At 47.8% G+C, this 19,457-nt stretch overlaps 8 protein-coding genes across 8 annotated transcripts; 5 read left to right on the top strand and 3 right to left on the bottom strand.

Annotated features, from left to right (window-relative positions):
• Positions 1-1,709: 1,709 nt before the first annotated feature.
• F9C07_2103741 (uncharacterized protein) lies at positions 1,710-2,156 on the bottom strand (the record flags this gene model as incomplete). Its single annotated transcript, XM_041287228.1, has 1 exon — positions 1,710-2,156. The coding sequence occupies one exon, from the start codon at positions 2,154-2,156 to the stop codon at positions 1,710-1,712; it is 447 nt and encodes a 148-aa protein (XP_041150414.1).
• A 616-nt stretch (positions 2,157-2,772) lies between these two features.
• F9C07_2229722 (uncharacterized protein) lies at positions 2,773-5,122 on the top strand (the record flags this gene model as incomplete). The annotated part of the gene is made up of 7 exons (XM_041287235.1): positions 2,773-2,792; positions 2,861-2,927; positions 2,991-3,270; positions 3,338-3,517; positions 3,570-3,835; positions 3,886-4,580; positions 4,642-5,122. 7 exons carry the CDS (start codon positions 2,773-2,775, stop codon positions 5,120-5,122), a joined length of 1,989 nt encoding a protein of 662 aa, XP_041150413.1.
• An 897-nt stretch (positions 5,123-6,019) lies between these two features.
• F9C07_5867 (uncharacterized protein) lies at positions 6,020-7,729 on the top strand (the record flags this gene model as incomplete). The annotated part of the gene is made up of 1 exon (XM_041287234.1): positions 6,020-7,729. The coding sequence occupies one exon, from the start codon at positions 6,020-6,022 to the stop codon at positions 7,727-7,729; it is 1,710 nt and encodes a 569-aa protein (XP_041150412.1).
• An 889-nt stretch (positions 7,730-8,618) lies between these two features.
• Positions 8,619-9,613, top strand: F9C07_2281017 (putative N-alkane-inducible cytochrome P450; the record flags this gene model as incomplete). Its single annotated transcript, XM_071510475.1, has 2 exons — positions 8,619-8,840; positions 8,943-9,613. 2 exons carry the CDS (start codon positions 8,619-8,621, stop codon positions 9,405-9,407), a joined length of 687 nt encoding a protein of 228 aa, XP_071367030.1. The 3' UTR covers positions 9,408-9,613.
• F9C07_2281016 (putative dimeric dihydrodiol dehydrogenase) lies at positions 9,614-10,968 on the top strand. Its single transcript, XM_041287233.2, has 2 exons — positions 9,614-9,776; positions 9,831-10,968. Exons 1-2 carry the CDS (start codon positions 9,740-9,742, stop codon positions 10,859-10,861), a joined length of 1,068 nt encoding a protein of 355 aa, XP_041150410.1. The 5' UTR covers positions 9,614-9,739; the 3' UTR covers positions 10,862-10,968.
• Positions 10,969-14,099, bottom strand: F9C07_1870256 (ankyrin). Its single transcript, XM_041294785.2, has 3 exons — positions 13,784-14,099; positions 13,277-13,727; positions 10,969-13,216 (listed from the first exon to the last, which is right to left on the bottom strand). The coding sequence occupies exons 1-3, from the start codon at positions 13,797-13,799 to the stop codon at positions 11,077-11,079; spliced, it is 2,607 nt and encodes an 868-aa protein (XP_041150409.1). The 5' UTR covers positions 13,800-14,099; the 3' UTR covers positions 10,969-11,076.
• A 2,035-nt stretch (positions 14,100-16,134) lies between these two features.
• On the top strand, positions 16,135-16,572 carry F9C07_2229716 (uncharacterized protein; the record flags this gene model as incomplete). Its single annotated transcript, XM_041287232.1, has 1 exon — positions 16,135-16,572. One exon carries the CDS (start codon positions 16,135-16,137, stop codon positions 16,570-16,572), a length of 438 nt encoding a protein of 145 aa, XP_041150408.1.
• A 75-nt stretch (positions 16,573-16,647) lies between these two features.
• On the bottom strand, positions 16,648-17,947 carry F9C07_2262847 (uncharacterized protein; the record flags this gene model as incomplete). Its single annotated transcript, XM_071510165.1, has 3 exons — positions 16,648-17,352; positions 17,399-17,779; positions 17,828-17,947. The coding sequence occupies 3 exons, from the start codon at positions 17,945-17,947 to the stop codon at positions 16,723-16,725; spliced, it is 1,131 nt and encodes a 376-aa protein (XP_071367029.1). The 3' UTR covers positions 16,648-16,722.
• Positions 17,948-19,457: the final 1,510 nt, after the last annotated feature.

Below are 19,457 nucleotides of genomic sequence, written 5' to 3'. Positions count from 1 at the left end.
TCGCCCACCGAGAAGTCCACCCGTGACTGGGCTTTCCCCCCTGCTTGAGAGTAGTACTACTACAATCATTTGTTTAACCACGTTACTAGAATTTGCAATATACGTTATATCCAACTGTACAGTCAAACGCTCATCGGAACACGAGCCGCAGGCATTGGGTGGTGCGACAACAGCCATAAGTTCCCCCACACATTCCTGGGATCCCTACGGATTAAATATCCGGGTTGTCATTGATTGTCAACCCAGCATGCATTAAAATGATATAAGCCAACATACTGAATGTTACATGTAATCCCAACTTGATGCCTATATGTTGACGCTGCCTAATTAGGCCTAGCGCTGTTGTTCTTCCTAAGTGATTTCTTCCCAAAGTCGTGTTGATAGATTCAAGCAACTCAGTCACTATTTTAAGTGGCTTGATCAACTTCCCCTGTTAAAATTATTCTTTTGCTTCAAGGGCGAATGAATCTTCGTATCTATACAGAACCCAAACCCGACCTGTTAACCACTCTAGTCCAGACCGATGATGGGTTCTGCCGAAGTTAGCATAGTACATATTTACTGCGTCGGGCCGTGCGGGTTAGGGTTCCTCGGCCTCGGAGATATCTCCGAGACGACTATAAATATGCACACACAACAAACGAAATAGAATTCAGTCGTCTATAGATACGCTCGTAGATAGTAATAGTTCTCCAGTCATATCAGGATCACATTGCGAACCGACGCGACTTTTACTTTGTCGGAACGTAACTCAACCTACGGGCTCGGAAACTAGTCACCTTTTCTCACTCGACCAAGATGCCATAGACATCAAGGTCGCTCCTTGACTACCTTATCCCCAATATCTATCAAAGAACATATAGAACTGTGTTAGAAAGAAGAAGAAGAAGAAGAAGCCGTAGACCTGAAACTAGACTTACGTGGTCGTCCTCCTCATCTGTCATGGGACAGTAGAGAATTTTCTTTGCGGTGGAATATCCTTCCCAATAGTGCGATTACTGCCAATTGGCAGTGACGATGCCATTGTCCATAATTTCAAGTATCCGAGCATATCTCGGGTGCGATTGTTGAAAAAGGGCGTCCTCGTCATGAGTAAGTTGAAGTCTGACTGCAGCCACCAGACGCTTAGCGAGATCCCGGACCCTTTATTCCGAACATACTGGGCCTTGTCGCATATGACGAGACCGAAGCACCCTTTGATGTTGACGGGGAAGTCACCGGGTAATGTGTCGCCCGGTTGGTAATTACTTGAGTATTTGTCTTTATGGCATTGAGTTACCGCTGATACGCCATAGCGAGCCTCGAGTGTATTATATGCCGTCAAGACAACGGTATGTGTACCATCATAGTTCTTTCCGAATATCTTGTGCTTTGAGCTTAGACGTCCCTGGATACGGACACTACTGCCCCTTGTCGGCGGTTATCTCCAAGTATACACTAAACTTCAGACTGCCGCTGACACTTCCCAGCTCGTCTATCCATTGTTCAATGAGATGTGGAGGAACCACCACCATTGTTGGCTTCCGCTGAACGTCTTCACCCTTATTTAGTGCCAGCTCTATCTAGCGCGCTCGCTAATAAGAATCAGCTAAAAGCCTCATGCAGAATCCCCTGTTAAGACCTACCGCCGATTACCCCGATTGCTTCCCATATCTTTCTTAGTCCCATAGAATCAGCTATCATAGCACCCCTTGTTTGTTTGCTTAACATTATCTCCATGAACCTCCAAATAGCGCATGGCTGCCAGAATTTAAGTACAGCCCTCCGGACCATCCCGGGTAGCCGCGGGCTTGCGGGACACACCTTTCGCACGCCTGTTCATGATTATCTGGCTGGAAGATATCGTTATCAAGCCAATTTTCTTGTTGGCGCAACTCTGCAACATCTTCTTGTGTGATATTGGGAAGCTCATCGGTAGTGGTCTCCACCGTCACCGGCATAACATAGTCTTGTAATGCCTCATAATGTGCGCTGTCGAGAACGTGGTTCTTAAGTTCTCGCCCAAGTTTATCAATGGCACTATCCCTCTCCGTCTCAACTAATTGCTCTGCTGCTGAGAGGGTTTTCGCCTTGGTTAAATGAAGGGCTTGGTTAATCTTTACAACCTTCCAGAATGGCTCCGTGGGATCGTAAGTTTCTGATTCGAGCGTCAACATGGCTTTTCTGGTTGATGATAGCACTTCCTTCATCCATTCTGGCTCACTCTTCGATGATATGAGCGATAGGTCGTTTATTTCGGATTTCCGAGTCGATACTCAGATACTCAAAAAGGTCGACAACAAATCGTCTCCTTTATCGTCAAATACATTTCGGATAACTTTCTCCTCTTCGTTCTTTTCCTCTCTTCTTTGCGCTGGAAAACGTGGATATGGATCAAGAAGGCGATAATAGTACTGAAGAAGTTCAGAATGTAGAGGAAGAGACTCAAAGATAGGGTGAGGAATAGAGAAGTGAGAGAAGCGGTTATATAATCATGCTCATAGACAGAGAATAAAGATCGTTTAAAAGTGTTGGATGGTATTACATCATACTTTAACGATCCTAGAGAATTATGTCAATAGTCAATATAGTATACATGGAACAAACACTGACATAGGAATATGGCCTAAGGGCCGCCTGGAAAAAAAGTGGGGCGGTCAGATGATCTGGTGTCGATTCGAAACCAAATTTATATTAACGGAAGTCGATGACAATCTTTTCTTCCAGCCAACAACACAAGTGCTGGGCCTCCACAATGGAGAATTCAGACTCAAATAAAGAACTCAAGTCAAGATGGGCTTGCATCCCATGCCGTACGCGCAAGGTAGTCCACTCTGCCTTCGGGATTACGACCGTATCGCTCTAACCCTGATTGTTCTAGGTTAGATGCGACGGGAATCGCCCGTCTTGCGCACGGTGTAAAGAGCGAGGGGATAGCTGCCAGTACAGTAATATAAGGCAGCGTCCCCCAAGCCATAGAATGTACCACTCATGCACTGCATCATACCCAGAAAATTGGTTACATCGTGCTCATCGTGTGGCATAGGTCCTATCGTGCTCTAACTCAGCGATTGGAGAATATGGAGCGTTTGATCTCGGAATCCATGCATCTACCCACTAGTCAAATGAGACGCGAATATCTCCATAACGTGGCGGGACAATTCACTCGGCAGACTACGGGGCTCTCTCTGGGGCCCACCCAAAGTCCGTTAACTATTAACCTCTGCTCGCACGAGGATAGGTCGATGTCTCTTGACATGAAGGACAGGAATGGGGAGAGATTGTGTATAGGTAATTGGAGCACTGGAAGGAAGGCTCAAAGCATGGCGGCTATAACTAATGCAACACCATTTAACAGGATCATGCTCTATCCTCTCTCCCGAAGGCATCCGTTGGATTAATGCACTGGTAGGCGATGAAAGCTTTAGCTCCCTCCTATCCGGCCTGAAGATTCCAAGAAAAGCACCTTTGGGAAACTTCGAAGGGCGGGTCAACCATCCTTTACCTTCCAATGATATGATCAAAACATGCTTCAAAGGTAATGGCCTCTGTGCATTTGCAGTATTACACAAAAGTCTCATATGTACCAGACTTTGCTACCACCTTCAACAACGCCCTTCATTTATTCGAAGATGATTACTTAGATGGGATACTTCAAAGACATCTCGATGGCCAATCCTTCTTGGATGCCACCTCATACGCAGCCTTCAACATTGTTCTAGCCCAATCGCTACGCAAATTTGACAATATGCGACCAGATGCAGCCGAAAAGTGTTTCGAAAATGCTTTCAGTATCCTGCCTGTGATGATGATGCAGAGCCCGAATAAGGCTAGCATTGCGACAATGCTTTTCATGGTCCTGATCCTGGTCCTTAGAACGAGACCTTCCTTGCTAATTGTTCATAGACCATGTACCTTGTATACACATCAAGAAGCCATCCTTCAGCCACGGTCCTCGGAGCTGCCATTCAGTCGATCCTCATGGCTGGCTACCACCATCCTCTGCCCCCTCAAGATAGCTCAACAGCTCTACACGAAAAAATACTGCTCTATCATGCCTTTATACTCGACCAAGACTTGGCCATGTACCATTCAAAGCCGCCCTCACTTACGAGCGACCTGATTTCCTGTCTACCAGAGGAGGATCCCGAAGATGGGCGGAACACGCTAAGGTTTGACGATGGATCCACAATAAACTGGCTCCGTGAGCAGGTCATCCTGGCGAATATCCAAAACAAAGTCTATGACAAGCTTCGCTCGCCACGGGCGTCTGCACAATCTCCAGAACAGTTATATGTCGCAGTGATGGAGCTCGATGAAGAGTTACAAAGTTGGAGGCAGAACATTCCTGATATGGCTCGACCCCAAACTCCTTTAACTGGCTTGGATGACATGCGATTGATGCCTCTAACCGTACTCCATTTCTGTTACTTTCAACTTCTTATATCTATTCACTCCGTGGTTTTCAGCAAGGCTGTCCCTCTCTGGAATCATTACGAAGAGAGTGACTTGGTCATCTCTAGTGTTGCATTGTGCGTTAGTGCCGCGCGGGCCTCGATTTCCTTACTCAACTATCATGACCAAGGCCACCCCTTCACTATGTAAGTGGCCACAATCCTGCAGAAACACCCGCAATGAAGGAAGTACTAAAAGGCTTAATAGATACCTGGTATATCACATCGCATGGAACGTCGATATCCTACTCATCAGCATTTTGGAAAACAAAACTGCCCCGCAGGCCCGCGAGGATTTAGATCTTCTGGGCACGGTGATCAGGTTCTTTGAAAAGCACGATCCAAACTGCGAAAGTGCCGTTCCTTATCATATCACTCGGCTGTATTACCAAGTTGCACTTCGAGCTGTCAACAATGCAACTGCTGCTTCACAAAACGCCCCTCAAGAAAGCCCCGCTGGACCTTTAGCTACAGCCAAGAACAATGAGGATAGCTCAAGCTTTCCATATTCTAACCATGGTGACTCAATGGATACTGGTACAGCAACACCAGTATCGGGTTTAAACGGGTCCCCAAACCCTCTGTTATATTCTTGGGGGATGCAGCTCAGCTTCCTACCTGAGCTTTGGCAGGATCCTCATCTGGCCATGTTGGATGACGGCTTAGCTGAACACTCACCCGACGTTTAACCTGAATACAGGCCTGGTGCTTTTGATAGACCCAGTAGAGTGACTAATCTGCTAGATAAATACGAACACTGGGACATATATTTGAAGAGATAATCATAAGCAATATATTAGTATGTTATAAAAGTCCAACGGCTGAATCCTTAACTCGGTTCAATAACACCACTTTACTACAAATGTATGTTGGAAAAATACTTCTTTCGGTTCGCAAAATGTCATATTATGTATACACGTAGACAAAATATCACCTGCGGAATGAAAAGGTCACGGCCATTCAGATACATGACGTGAAACCTGACCACAACTTCTTTATCACCTGGTTTAGGTACCGTCGCCATCTGCATCTCTCAGGAATCGAGATTATCCTACATGTCTTTTCACGCTGCCTCATAACTGGGTCTTCCATTGCGCTAAACATTATAACTTCAGAGCCTTCTTGATGGAATGAAAGTACAACATGAATAAAATAGCGAAGGCCTTGCTAAATAGTCCAACTCATATTAGGGCTTATAGCTCCGACGGTAGTTTGGGATTGACTTCGGCGTCCCTATCTCCTTCGTGTCGGCGATAATGTGGGGACGATTGACTCGTTGGCAAACCAGTTCCGCACGGCGAAACTTGCCGTAGACCTTTTCCTGGTAGGGAGTTTCAATCGATATCTGCTTTGCGGATCCCCGACCATGGACCCACTGGGATCGATCTTGTGGTTTAACGCCACAATATCTCAAGGGAAGATTGGATCCACGATTGCCCACCGGGCCGGATTACAAATATGTGGATCGCAGGCATGCACAATGTTGTGACACATACAGCCTCTACAATTCTCGATTTCAAGACCAAGGTCTCACCTTCATTGACGATTGCTATTCATATATGGAGAGCAGAGGAGTGACAAGCAAAATGGACTCATCCCAGATCGCTCGTTCAGAAGAGTACTATGAATTGGGTACACATTCTCGTCAGATAACAACTGTGTCACCGGATGCCCAACTATGGTTCAACCGAGGGCTTCAATGGTCTTACGCCTTCAATCACGAAGAAGCGGTACGTTGCTTTGAAAAAGCAACAGTATACGCCCCGAGTTGTGCAATGGCCTGGTGGGGAATAGCGTACGCATTAGGCCCTAATTATAACAAAGCCTGGTCTCGATTTGACCGGTTGGACCTGGAACAAACCATACCCAAAGCAAAAGCAGCGCTATCTCGAGCTATACAGCTGGCCAGAAAGGCTGACCCCGTAGAGCGCGCCTTGTGCGATGCTCTTTCAACACGGTTTCCATCGCTTGAGATTCCGAGTGACTTGACACCGTTAGACCACGCCTACGCCAACGCAATGCGATCGGTATATGAGTCAAACAGAGACGACCTCGATGTCGTAGCTTTATTTGCCGAAGCACTAGTCTGCACTAGAGCCCGAGACCTGTGGGATCTGGATACAGGGAAACCCACCAGCAACTGCACAACTGAAGCTCGCGCCGTCCTGGAATCCGCTATGGCCAAGGACAGTGGCAAAAACCATCCTGCTTTCTGCCATATGTATATCCACTTGATGGAGATGTCCCCGTTCCCCGAGCTGGCATTATCCGCCGCGGACACTCTGCGCCACCTCGTCCCCGATGGCTCCCACCTGATGCATATGGCAACTCACATCGATATCGCCTGTGGTGATTACTGCCGTGCAATGCATTCAAATCACGATGCTATGTTGGCGGATAATCGATACTTCTCCAATAATGAGTCAAGCTCCGTCTTCTATATAATGTATCGAGCACACAACGTTTATGCCAAATTATATGCAGCCATTATGCTTGGGTATCAAGCCGAGGCTTTGTCGGCTGCTAAGCATCTTTGGGAAATCCTTACTCCCGAGGTTCTATCTGTGTCATCTCCTCCTATGGCTGACTGGGCAGAGAGCTACCTCGGGGCTTTGGCACATGTCCTGGTGCGATTCGGCCGGTGGGACGATATCCTGCAGTTGGAGCTCCCATCAGACCGTGAGCTTTTCTGTTCCACTATCGCTATGCTTCTCTATGCCCGTGGAATTGCATTAGGCGTTCTGGACCGTATTGACGAAGCTGAGACAGCCCTAGCCCAATTTGAAGTTGCGCGGGCTGCAGTGCCGGCAACCCGTCTCAATAGCCTGCCTAGCAAGGAAGTTGATGTCCTATGTATCGCGTCAGCCATGTTAAAGGGGGAGCTTGAATATCGCAAAGGAAATTATGACCTAGCATTTTCTAACTTAAGAAAAGCTGTGCAACTGGAAGACTCGTTGCCTTATACTGATACACCTCCCTGGATGCAGCCGGTACGCCACGCCCTTGGTGCTCTGTTGCTGGAGCAAAATAATATTGCAGAAGCAGAGGTCGTTTATAGAGAGGATCTTGGTTTTTCTGATACGTTGCCACGCCGGCGTGCGCGGCTCAACAATGTTTGGGGCTTACATGGGCTTTACGAATGCTTTGTACGCTCTGGGAAGACTTCGGAAGCTTTGCTCATCCGTACCCAGCGCGATGCTGCCCTACTCAAGGCGGATGTTCCTATCACTGCTTCGTGCTATTGTCGATTGTCTACAAGATCCGATGAGGATTCATGTTGCCGTATTTCTGGCTAGCCAAAGGGCAGTGAAGACTACGAGTGATCGTAATGTCTATCTCCGATTAACCTTAATATGGTACTTGCACATGTTCAACTGAGAATGCTATAATAAATGCTAAAGGTACTAGATCTATAAACAAAAATAAGGTACCGCTAGTGGAGTATTCCAAGCATAATTTCTATTAGTTCAATACTTTTCCATCAAAAATTTCTTACCACGAGACGTCAGTTGTAAACTTGAAGGATCTCAGTGCACTTCTCCAGAACCACTCACGAGCTGTCCCACAGGCTCCATAGCTGCATCTTTATATAGGCTGTGCTTATGGGAACGATATTAGTATCATATCAATTTAATCAGATCTGAAGATCAGATAACTACAGGCACCACAGCCAGGCGAGGTACATTATATAGTAGCTCTCCTACCTTATCCTTACAATATCACCAGTCTTTCAATTAGACCGCAAGAGTTTCTTTGTATAATTCATGAGGAGCTATTTTATAATAGCAAGTTTCCAACTCCTCGCAGGAGATAGAAGAATATACGAGTCAGGTATACTTGTATCCATCCACGGAATTTCCGCGGAGATAAGCGCTTCGCAATATTCAATAGCACCCCTGCACTGATCTGTCCGCGGAGCAGCAAGCTTGCTATAGCTGTCTATGAAAGCCTTCGCCTATACATTTGTTCGTCCATCCTTTGCAACGCATTGGCAGTTGCTTTGGCAATAGGCAGGTGGATAATATCACATTAGGGGTATATTCGGTCAGGGTCTTTCAGACCTATCATCATTACTGGAGACTGCAATCCCTTGTCAGTACGTTCGAACCCATCGTGGAATATCTGTTGGGCTTCCAGTTCCTGCATTGCCTTGCGCCAATATTATAGCAGTTACGATAGTTTACCATGGCCGACACAGAGAAACCAGATGCATCGGACAACAAGCCCCATCACCATCTCAATACCGATGTTGAGCACTCATATGGCGAGAACCAGTCGGCCAAAGAGGCGAACGACCCCAATGTGGTGGACTTTGATGGTCCTGACGACCCAGAGAACCCCCATGAACTGGTCGACTGCGAACAAAACGGTGGCAATTGCCATCGTGTCGATGATGACAATGCTCTCGTAAGTACCCCTACGTACTACTGAGGCGCAAGACAGAGCGTCTGCGAAGGGAGACAGGTAGCCCAGATTTGCGCTCGGCGCTAGACACTGGCAAAACACCAGGTCAATTGTTTGCTTTCTCCATCTGGCGCCCTCTTAAGATGCTCATGTCTCCCATTGTCCTTTTGTTGTCATTGTACGCCGCCGTTGTCTATAGCTATCTATGCCTGTGCTTCACTACCTTCCCTCTCGTCTTCGGTGGCCAGTATGGCTTCACAGAGCGATGTGGTTCAAGTCAACAAGAACGTCATGCATCGGGATAAGGACGTGTGGGGTGAGGATGCCGATGAGTTCAAATCGGAACGATGGTTTGGACTTCGTCCGTACTGGGACTTCGTACCCCACAGTGGTGGTCCTAGACATTATCCTGCTCAGCTGTTAGTCACAACTGAGGCCAACTATGTCGTTGCGCGATTCTGTCAGCGCTCTAAGGCAGTTGAGAACCGCGACGTTAACGGCTATGTTCCTATCATGCGAGCGGGCCCTGTGGACTCAAATGGCGTCAAGATTGCGGTCACGCCTGTCTAGATAATACGATATGTCTCGCCAGGTTTAACTCTGTACAGTACACGAAGACAAAAGAATCCTAATTTGAAGACTATTGTTTTATGCACCCTGGGTTCATATAGATATAGCGGATCCTATGGGACGGGGTTTGAATTTCCCTTCTCTGGTTAGACTTGTGGCTTTAAACTCGTGACTTGAGACTCCACGTATAATTGGTGGTATTTCTAGTTTCGATAAGTAAGAACGGCAATGGAAATCAATTTCCGGCCTCAGGTTATAAACCAGCTTCCAGCGAGAGACACCACATTCAACAATCACCTACTAAATCACACTTACATTACGAATTACCAGCCATGTCCGAACTCCCTTCCATCCGGTGGGGAATTATCAGTCAGCCTTTCACCCTCTACAATAGACGAACACCAAGCTAACAATCCCCTCCAGCCACGGGTCTGATTTCATCCTGGTTCGTCGAAGACCTAGTGACACCCCAGGAAACCCCCAAAGTCAAACACATAGTACAAGCCATCGGCTCCTCAGCCCTCGAAAAAGGCCAACAGTTCGCAGCCAAGTACTGTCCCCAAAGCACGCCTACAATCTACGCCTCCTACGAAGAAGTCTACAACGACCCAAACGTAGACGTAGTCTACATCGGCACCCCGCACTCATTCCACAAACGAAACTGCCTAGACGCCATCCGCGCGGGCAAGCCCATCCTCTGCGAAAAAGCCTTCACCCTGAACGCCGCAGAAGCAAGGGAAGTGTTCGCCGCCGCAGCCGAAAAGAACGTCTACGTCCACGAAGCAATGTGGCTGCGCCACCGTCCGCTCGTGCACGAGCTACGCAGACTCCTCTACGAGGAGAAGGTGATTGGAGATGTCTTTCGGACGATCGTGGATTTCGCCCTCGACGTCGATATCCCCAGTTTACCCCCGACATCGCGGTACAGGGATCCGGCGCTGGGAGCGGGCTCGCTGCTTGATCTGGGTGTTTATGCCCTCACTTGGGCTATGCTTACTCTGGATCCGAAGTCGCCTGGGGCGTCGGAGCTTCCGCAGGTGTTGGCGACTCAGACGCATCTTCATGGCGTGGAGGTTACGACTGGGGTGCTGTTGAGGTATCTTTCTTCTGGGAGGCAGGGTATCGTTAGCTCTACGACGATGATGCCTGGGGATCCGGTTCATATTGCCCGCATTCAGGGGACGAAGGGATATATTGATGTTGAGGGTCCGGCTGCTTCTATGCCCCTTTCATTTACGGTTTATGAGAAGAATGCGGCGGAGAAAGGAGGCAAGAAGTTTGATTTTCCGCGCATTGGGCGGGGGTATATCTATGAGGCGGATAATACGGCATTGGATGTACTGGCGGGCAGGAAGCAGAATGAGCTCATGCCGTGGTCGGAGACTCTTCGCGTTATGGAAATTATGGATGAGATTCGTCGGCAGGGTGGAATGAGATATCCTGTCGATGTATGATGGCTATCGTGTAGAAGCCCCTGGACTAGTTCGGTCTTATCTCAAGGTCTGGACGCCTTTGGGGACCGACTGTTGGGAACTATGGATGTTTGAGAAAAGAATAGAGTGTTATTAATGATACGTAGTAGGAAGAACATGACCCTATCTCTCGTATGTCACGAACTGTTATTCATAGAAACATATACTACACTTCACACCATCGATGCACGTGCTTCTCATGCCGCAATGTAAATATGCGGACCGATTCGGTACAAACTTCTCTTGGTTCTTTTCGTGTTACCATGCGCCGACACAGATCTAGGACGATCCGATCTTAGGATGGCTTGAGACAGGGCTTGTTTAATCAAAGGATAGTCGTGCGTCCGGTTCTGAACGGGAATCGCCTGCAAGACACAATGTGAGTCCATGTCGGCATGTCTCTCGTCATCCTTGCAACAGGAGCATTGCTCTCCTTCTATACGCTTTTCAGGATCTGCTTTGGCGGTCAGAAGCTCTTTGACCTCATTTAGGCTTTGCAATTGAACGGCAAAATGAAGCGGCGGCAAACCCGTTGTCGCATGAGGACGATCCTTGTCTGCTCCGTAGCGTATTAACATAGCCAGCAACCCCGGACTGGCTCGCCGGTTTCTTATGGCTTGGTGGAGTGGTGTGTTCCCCTCATGGTCAAGAATATTCTTGTCTATGTCTGGTAAACGGCAGAGCATTTCAGTTGATTTACTGTGGCCCATTTTGATAGCCTCATGCAAGGGGGGCTCGAAACCGGAGTCCGCAGGTGGAATCTCGTTGGCGAGACCCGGATCGTGCTGACAAAACGTTTGAAGGACTGGCACCCTGCCTTCTCTTGCTGCCTGAGATAGTGCAGGAAACCCATACTTCCTTGTGAACGACTGTCCCTTTTCATGGGACCGTAAGAACTCCTGAATGAGATGGATGGCAGTCTCCTCTTCCGATAGGGGCAGTTCCATAACATATTCGAGCGGTACCTTACCAGCCCTATCCTTGCAGTTAGCTTTCGCCTTGTGCAACAGCAGCACACGCACAATCTCAACATTCAGGGACTTCACAGCGTAGTGAAGGGGCGTTTCTTCGTTCCGGTCCTCAGGCATATTTTCCGCGAGTAGCTGCACAATGTCTTTATTGGACAAATCGACGGCATAGTGGATTGGAGTCTTTCCGTCTCGGTCTACCGTACATGGGGACGCATTCGCGTTGAGGAGCAGCCGAACGATCTCCTGATACTCTGCTTCCACGGCGAGATGCAATGGGGTTTTCCCATTTTTGTCTGGCCACTCAACCGACGCTCCTTCACTGAGAAGCAGCTTAACTAATTCGCGTCTTCCAGCAATCACTGCACAGTGCAATGGTATCTCCTGTTTATGATTTGCTGTTCGTACAAGACTCCTCATCTGCCCCACGAGTCGCCTAGATGCGTCAACTAAACCCTGCGTGGCGGCGACATGCAACTCCGTGTTACCATTCCTGTCCGCAATCCCAATGGGAGGTTTCAGCCTAAAAACCTCTTCGATGATCTCTTTACGGCCGTCCTGTAGGGCAACGTGTAACAAAGACTCCCCTGCGTCACTCTGGGTCGCAACACACGCACGTCCCTCGACAAGCACTTGGATCGCACGCATATGGCCGGATTTCACCGCCCTCATTAACGGTGTATATCCCATATGAAAAGGCGAAGTACTTCTAGCTTCTGTGTTTGCTTTCCTATTCAGCAGAAGGGCGATGGTAGAAACATGGCCAGCTCCAGCCGCAGACAGGAGCGCGGTGCTGCCGTAATCACTTCGCTTCTCAATCTCCGCCCCTCGTTCTAAGAGGGTTTCCACTATTCTGTCACGTCCATGCTTGGCTGCCAGACACAACGGCAAATTGTTCTCGCACCTTTGATTCACATCCATACCCAGATCAAGAAGGAGGTTGACGCCATCCACGGAGTCCAATTTAATTGCGCGTACCAGGTGGCTCCATCGCTTTTCCGGGGCTTCACGCTCGGGTAGCCAGACAGTTTTCAGAGTTTCGTAGATCTTCGCACGCTCCTTCTCCCGACCATGCTCTGCAGCAGCTTGATAGTGTTGTTCCTTGGATAAGTGATTTGGAGCTTGGAGAGGAGGTCCAGGAATGGCTGGAAGGTCGTCATGGATATCTCCATCAATGATACTGCTTGGTGGGGTAGCATAGGTGGATGGCGGGTACTCCTGCTGTACGTCTAGATAGCCTGGTGTGTCAAGAGAACCATCCCACTGTTGCCCTTCATATCGAATTTGAGCTTCCAGTTCCTGTTGCACGTCGTTATTTTGGCTCTCGAACAATCTTTGAAGCGAACGATCATCGGAAACGGCGTCAAGACTATATCGTAGACCTAAGTCAGCCACGAAATTGGCATCATTCACGCACCCGGTGACTTACGAATCCGAATCCGAAGTGCCAGTCAATATTTGGAGATTCATGGTATATTGTTGTAGCGTCTCAATAAGTGGGGTCCACGAGTTAGAGACATACTGTCTGCCGTAACTGGAGAGTCGGTACAATTGCAACCGCCGCTCAAATAGGTCAAGTGCCCAGGTAGAACCCAAGAGGGCGGACGTGAAGAGGGGGATTGACAGTTTTATCGGCTGCAGGATCTGCCGGAGCAGGCGCTTTATCTCAAGATCCAAGCTGATGAGGACGGCGAGAGTTTGATCCTGCGACGTGCTTAAATCTTCCTCGAATTGCACCTCGGAGGCTAGTATAGTGGCCCTGGTACAACTGTGCAACAGCGCCTGAATGGACGGGAGAAGCCTGTCCCTCGATGAGGGAGACATGATAACAAAGACAATGGTCGGAGGTAAGGCCTCCTCGACTATAGCATAGAGAAGGTCTGCAGATCAGATCAAAAATCAGGTAGATCTCCCGCTATGAAGAATTTGATCTCACCCAGTGGGGTTGGCATATCTATATATGCTTTTATTCCATTTTAATCGTCAAATATTGTGTTCCTCAGTGTTCCCCTCGCTATTGTCATTGCCTAAAGGAAACTGAGCCTCGTGTTGGAGAGGTGTGTGGCTGTCTTTGATACGCCGCCCTGGACTGCTGTCTGCCCAATGAGACCATGGTTTCGAGTCTGGCAAGCCAGGCCGTCATTCGCTTAATATCGAATCTGACGCAAGATGAAAAGGAAAGACCCTGTATCTTGGGCTACAGAGAGGACACCCAAGGGCGACTGTTGTAACTGGATTCTCCACCAGCTTGAAGAAAATAACTTAACATCAAGAGGAGGGAGGCTTGGGTCCTCCTCCACCATGAGGCTGACAGCGAGTTGTTTGCTGACGATAAGGTTCCATAGCTAATTCAGCGATGATTGGCCCACAGCCTTTGCGAACTCTTTTTCCTATTTTTGTGATAATCCCTGTCTCCAGCAAGATTAGGCTCAGCTCGCACGATAGTTAAACATACACAATAGCGTTGTAAGACTGAGTGCAGCAACCATCCTCAGACTAGGGTATTAACCCCACTGGGATAGGCCCCCTTCTGATACAGTTGATTCGTCCATATCATGGGCTGCAAGATGACGATGCCCATGTATGAGATCCACCTGCTTGGAACGTATGTGTCTGATACAATGCTAGTCAGAGGAATGCATGGGTGCCCAACAGAGCGTCGAACCAAATACCTCTTGTTCGTTCCGGATTCCCCTCGCAATCCATCGGTATCTCAGTTCCTTGAGTTTGAGTTCTATCACGATATGGTACCATTCGGGAATCTTAGATCCCGATCTCTCTGCTGCAAATGGCAACCTCAGATCAGGCATGCATGTTAACTCGGTTGAGATCAGTGGTCCATGCTCAATCCAAGTCGCCGATTGTATTTTCTGACCTTGTCTCTACCTTCCACCCTCTCTCTTTTTCTCTCCCTTATGGCTTTTTCATATTTTCTGTTTCTCTTTCTCTTAATTTTTCTGCTTTAGCTGCATGAATCTGGCATTACCAGGTAGGCTAATAAGTGGAGATGGCATCTGTGGAGGCGGGGGAATACCGATGTATAATCTCACATAACCCCAGATGGCCCAGATCCGATGTGTAGGGAATGCACAGACGTCCTTGATTGTCGTAATTCGAGCTATATGTAATGGCACGAAGGTCGATCATTTTACCTATGAGAATAGGAAGAGGGAAACATCTCCGTGAAGGAAAAGGCACATAACTCCATGCGGGGTAAACCGGCGAAGCTTCACCCGACGGAGGTCAATATCGGCGTTTGAACTCCCAGAACAGTCACTTAACTACAACTTCTCTCATTGAGAGATCATAACACCAATTTTATACTATGCCGCCGAGACAAATCCCCTGGTGAGTCCCTCTTATTGTAATCTACTCACTCTGCCTTGTCAATTGCTGACATATACGCATCAGTGAGAGCTGTCGAATTATGTGATTCCACATCCGCTTGTTCTAGACATTCCCTACTCAGCCAGACAGAGCATCATGTCAAATGTACGTCCCGGTTACTTCCAGCTATGTGAGGGAGGTAAGGCAAAGCGCTAATTATAACAATCTGGCAATTATGGCAACCTGAAATGTACACGGTGTGAAAGATCCGGAATAGAATGTATTCGGAGAGCACCTAGGAAGTTTCGACACACTGTATCGGGTGCTCCTCCAGCAGGTTCATCTAAATTTTACCCCCAACCAACATGTATTGGTGTCAGCCTTGCGCTGCATCGTGGGATCCTCCAATCCAATTATCAGAGAAGAGAGTTCAGTCTACAGAAACGAACTCTCCCAGCGGATGGCTACCTGAGCGCTTATCGCACATTTTTCCCCTTGCGGCATCATAGCACCATGCATTCAACATAATGAGGCTTTATCTACCAACCACGGGAGATCTGATTTCGCACAGGCGGCAGATCAGCACATTTCCCAATGGCTATATGAGGCTCCGTGACGACTCACGATGCAGGTGAGAGAGGTCAAAGCGTGTTGGGTTGTGAACCGATAAATGAACACCGTTCTTCTGTGTTGAAATTTACTCCATCACCACGCATCATTAGCAAGCTCCCGGGCAGATTTTCACACTGTTTGTCTGAGCTTAGCTCTAGATTCGTTCAAACCCTCAGGCCATTACCCCTTGAAAGCATTTGGCATTTGATTCCAGGCATGTGCAACCACCACACCATACAACAGGACATGTTCGCTTTCCCATACTGACCATTGCAGGATCCACAATGTCTCTTATCACCGACGATATGTTGCTCGCGTTATGGGAAGACGCCCAGAGAAACCCAACAAATGAATGGAGGGTCGTTGCCGTCTGGACCCCAGCTATGGACCAAGCATATTTTCTGGGAGAAGGATTGGGTGGTCATGTCAGAGTCTCCTCCGGAAGGCAGTGGTCGTCGACGGGTAGGTATCACGATCAAGTATCTGGCCGGAGCCCATAGAGTTGCGATTCTCGCCTTCCACGAGGCAGAGGCGGGGGATGCAACACCTCAGGATGTTGAAGAGGCCGAGCATCAAGCGATAGAGGCTTGCATGGGAAACCGGAAAACGCGGAGCTGGAGTTCGTGTACGCCATCACTTCTTTCGGTACGAAAGGGAGAGCATGGAAGTACGAACGTGGGATGGATTACCTTACAGCCCTTTTTGGTCCTGAAAGCCTCGCAGAACGGGGTGACTACATCGAGCTTCACTAATCCGAGGCAAGGCATCTCAAAGCAGCCAATCTGATGAGAAACGTTAAGCCTTATACGCTGAGCAACTAGAGCTTGTGACACTGTTCATGTTTGGAGGGCCCGTGAGAATATTGGATGTTAATTAAGACGGAGACAATCAATAGTATACAGAGTTAGAGATTCTGAATGCTATATTCTTGAACACTCAGCTCACTGGATCGTTATATAAAGCAACCTTGTCCCCAAGATTGCCGAACCACCAAACAAGGGTCCCATGCTGGGGTATTTTCTGCCATACACCAACTTCAGAATCCAGCTGAGTGCAGGCTGTGTCTCTCTGAACGCCCTTGATGTAATCCTTCCCATTTATGTTACCTATTTCGAGATTGATGGGTGCAAGAACGTCGTACGTGAGGTCACGGTCCCAGCGAACCTGTCCCAGTGATTCAACGCGCTCTTTCGTATAATACAACAGGAGGCCAATACATGGACGATGTGGCTTTTTTAGATCCCTACAGACACGTACTTTATAGAGGCCTTCAAGCGGGGCCTTTGTCATGTACCAGGTAGTTATTGACGTACTTCTTCCACGTATCTCGGGGCATTTATAATGCCCAAACTGGGGTTCTTGCCCTGGGGCCTCAACTTGGCACCCAGGATTGCAAGTTACTCCGATCTCCGTAATACGCTTAGATTCTGGATCTAGTCCATTATGGACTATTCCTGATATAGCACCGTCGCCATCTTTGACAAGGGGCTGGTACTCGTAGACATGATTCAGATCAATCGGCGGGTGGGTCCCGAATATGACGTCCCTTCCTAAAGAGGTTTTGAACTGTTCGATAAGCAGAAGGCCTTGGATTTGAACGAAATCAACTTACAGCCAACGCAGGGGGCCAAGCCAATGAATTGCAATCTTTAAATTTCCGAATCCAAGCTGCTGTAATGAGCTCGCCATTATTAATCGGAAAATAAATCCAATACGTTTGGCTATTTTGGGCGCGTTGGTTCATCAACTCAACGAATGATTCGAATGCCTTTGATATACCTGTGAAGCCGTAGATCCCATTTGCATTACCGCGAGAGCAACAGACTATAAGACCACGAACCTTAGCGTCAAGTTTCACATGATTCAAACGGCGGTTGCCGTGAACATTATGGATATTCCACGGGTTGAGATTCGGTAACTCTGGAAAGCTCCAGATTTTCCGAGTACTTTCCAAAGCCGCTGCAAAGACGCTGATCTTCCTGACAAAAAGCCCCTGTCCACTTTAGCTGATATACGCTGGCTATTAGCAGGACAGACTTACATCCCAGCTAATAGACGCATCCACGTCAGAATCTGTGGTCTCGAGAAACTCATACCATGGGGCACCATCCGACAATGGCTTTGAATCTCGCTCCAGAAATTGTAGTCGACGAATACCCATGTGGTCAATAGATAAGATTATCCTCTTGGTATAAGTCGGTGGCTTTATGTGCTGCTGATCATATGTACTTGGCAATTCAAGTGGCATGTTGCTGATTGTGGAGATATAGGACTTTCCCTGGTATTTTTGTCCTGCCAATATACAGCTCCTTCGCCAAGTTAAGCCGTTCACACCGATTTGGATGATCATTTCGCATTTGCTCAAGCAGACGACGGGTCTCCCCAAGCACAATTAAATACCAGCATGGACCAAGGAACTCCAAAATCATGGTCTGGATCTCCATTGGCAACTGCATAAACAACTCCTGGCTGAACCCATTCTCTAATATATCACTTGTCGGGCAACATAGCAACCCTTCTCGAGTTGATGCAGTATCAATGCTGTCTCTATTTTGGGGCTTATAAAGGGGTCTAACCGCAACTGCGAACCTTTGCAGATCTTCGAAAGTTGGCTTCTCGCCAGCAGTATAGCTTTTCCTTCAGGATGTCATAGCAATCCAAGTGACACCAGACAGATGGACTTGGGGACCTTGAACACCGTGGGCATGGAAACATACACTCCATCGGGACGGTGAGCTGATTTCCATAGAGATCTATGGATTTCGGATTAGAAAAGGGTCATCCATCCCGGGGTGAGATTTAACAAGGATCAGCGATCCGGTGCTTGCCTGTTGTCTACACAGCAGACATGAGGTCTGCCACGTATGGATACCATTTTCATAAAATGACATCGCAAAGCAATAATACACTTGGAATTTGCATAGACATCCGTAAAATGGATTTTATCTAGCGCGAGGAAATGATGTTTCTGCTTGTATTACCAAAAGCGATGTTTTGCCTAAGACTAACTAAGCCTTCGGAACAAATTCCTGCCGATCACGATTCACCCAAAGGGGCAACAACAGTCTGATATAGGCTGCATGTCAGGTACGCGAGGAGTCTAAGGAGGCTTTCTCAATGTTGGAGATAGCGCTTCTGAGGTACTCCGTACGCTAACCGATAAGTTAAAAAGACCAAAATGCCTGATTGTTGCCCCAGTCAGTATTCCCTAGAACAAATATATATCTATATAGGGTCCCTACCCTTTAGAATACCTAGACTTTGCAAGGTCCGCTCCTTACGCTCAAAGGTATCGAAGATAGCAGGTTAGCATATATTGACAATCATTAGCTTGGCGAATGCCATCTCTCCTCTTATTACGTATGTAGATGATCTGTATCTTCAACGGGTTCCTACTTCCAGCACCTCCCAGCTGATCAAGAGCAATAGCATTGTTTTGCAAACGCAACTTGAAAATGTTCATACGCCTGTAATCTACTGCACCAGCTTGTGAGGTCAGATGATAACAATATGGTTTGGAGCTCGATATGCTTTCCTTTCGCAGCCGTTATCTACCCGTAATAAGAAAGGAACCCTAACAGGGGATAGAAGAGAAGAGAAAAGATAAAACCAGAGGCTCATATGTTACTCCCAAGGTAGAATAACTAGCCGAGGTCAATCAATTGATCTCT

This window comes from Aspergillus flavus, chromosome 7, assembly GCF_009017415.1.
Source record: "Aspergillus flavus chromosome 7, complete sequence".
NCBI classification, from domain to species: domain Eukaryota; kingdom Fungi; phylum Ascomycota; class Eurotiomycetes; order Eurotiales; family Aspergillaceae; genus Aspergillus; species Aspergillus flavus.
Note: the sequence above shows the minus strand (reverse complement) of the source record. Positions and strands in the feature narration are given on the sequence as shown.

What these genes read in the sequence shown, in the direction of transcription:
- F9C07_2281016 (XM_041287233.2), top strand. Translation starts at nt 9,740, where the DNA reads ATGTCCGAACTCCCTTCCATCCGGTGGGGAATTATCA. An exon ending in CATCCGGTGGGGAATTATCA is followed by an intron (nt 9,777 to 9,830) that starts GTCAGCCTTTCA and finishes AATCCCCTCCAG; the next exon opens with CCACGGGTCTGATTTCATCC.
- F9C07_1870256 (XM_041294785.2), bottom strand. An exon ending in GGCACTTCGGATTCGGATTC is followed by an intron (nt 13,217 to 13,276) that starts GTAAGTCACCGG and finishes TCTACGATATAG; the next exon opens with TCTTGACGCCGTTTCCGATG.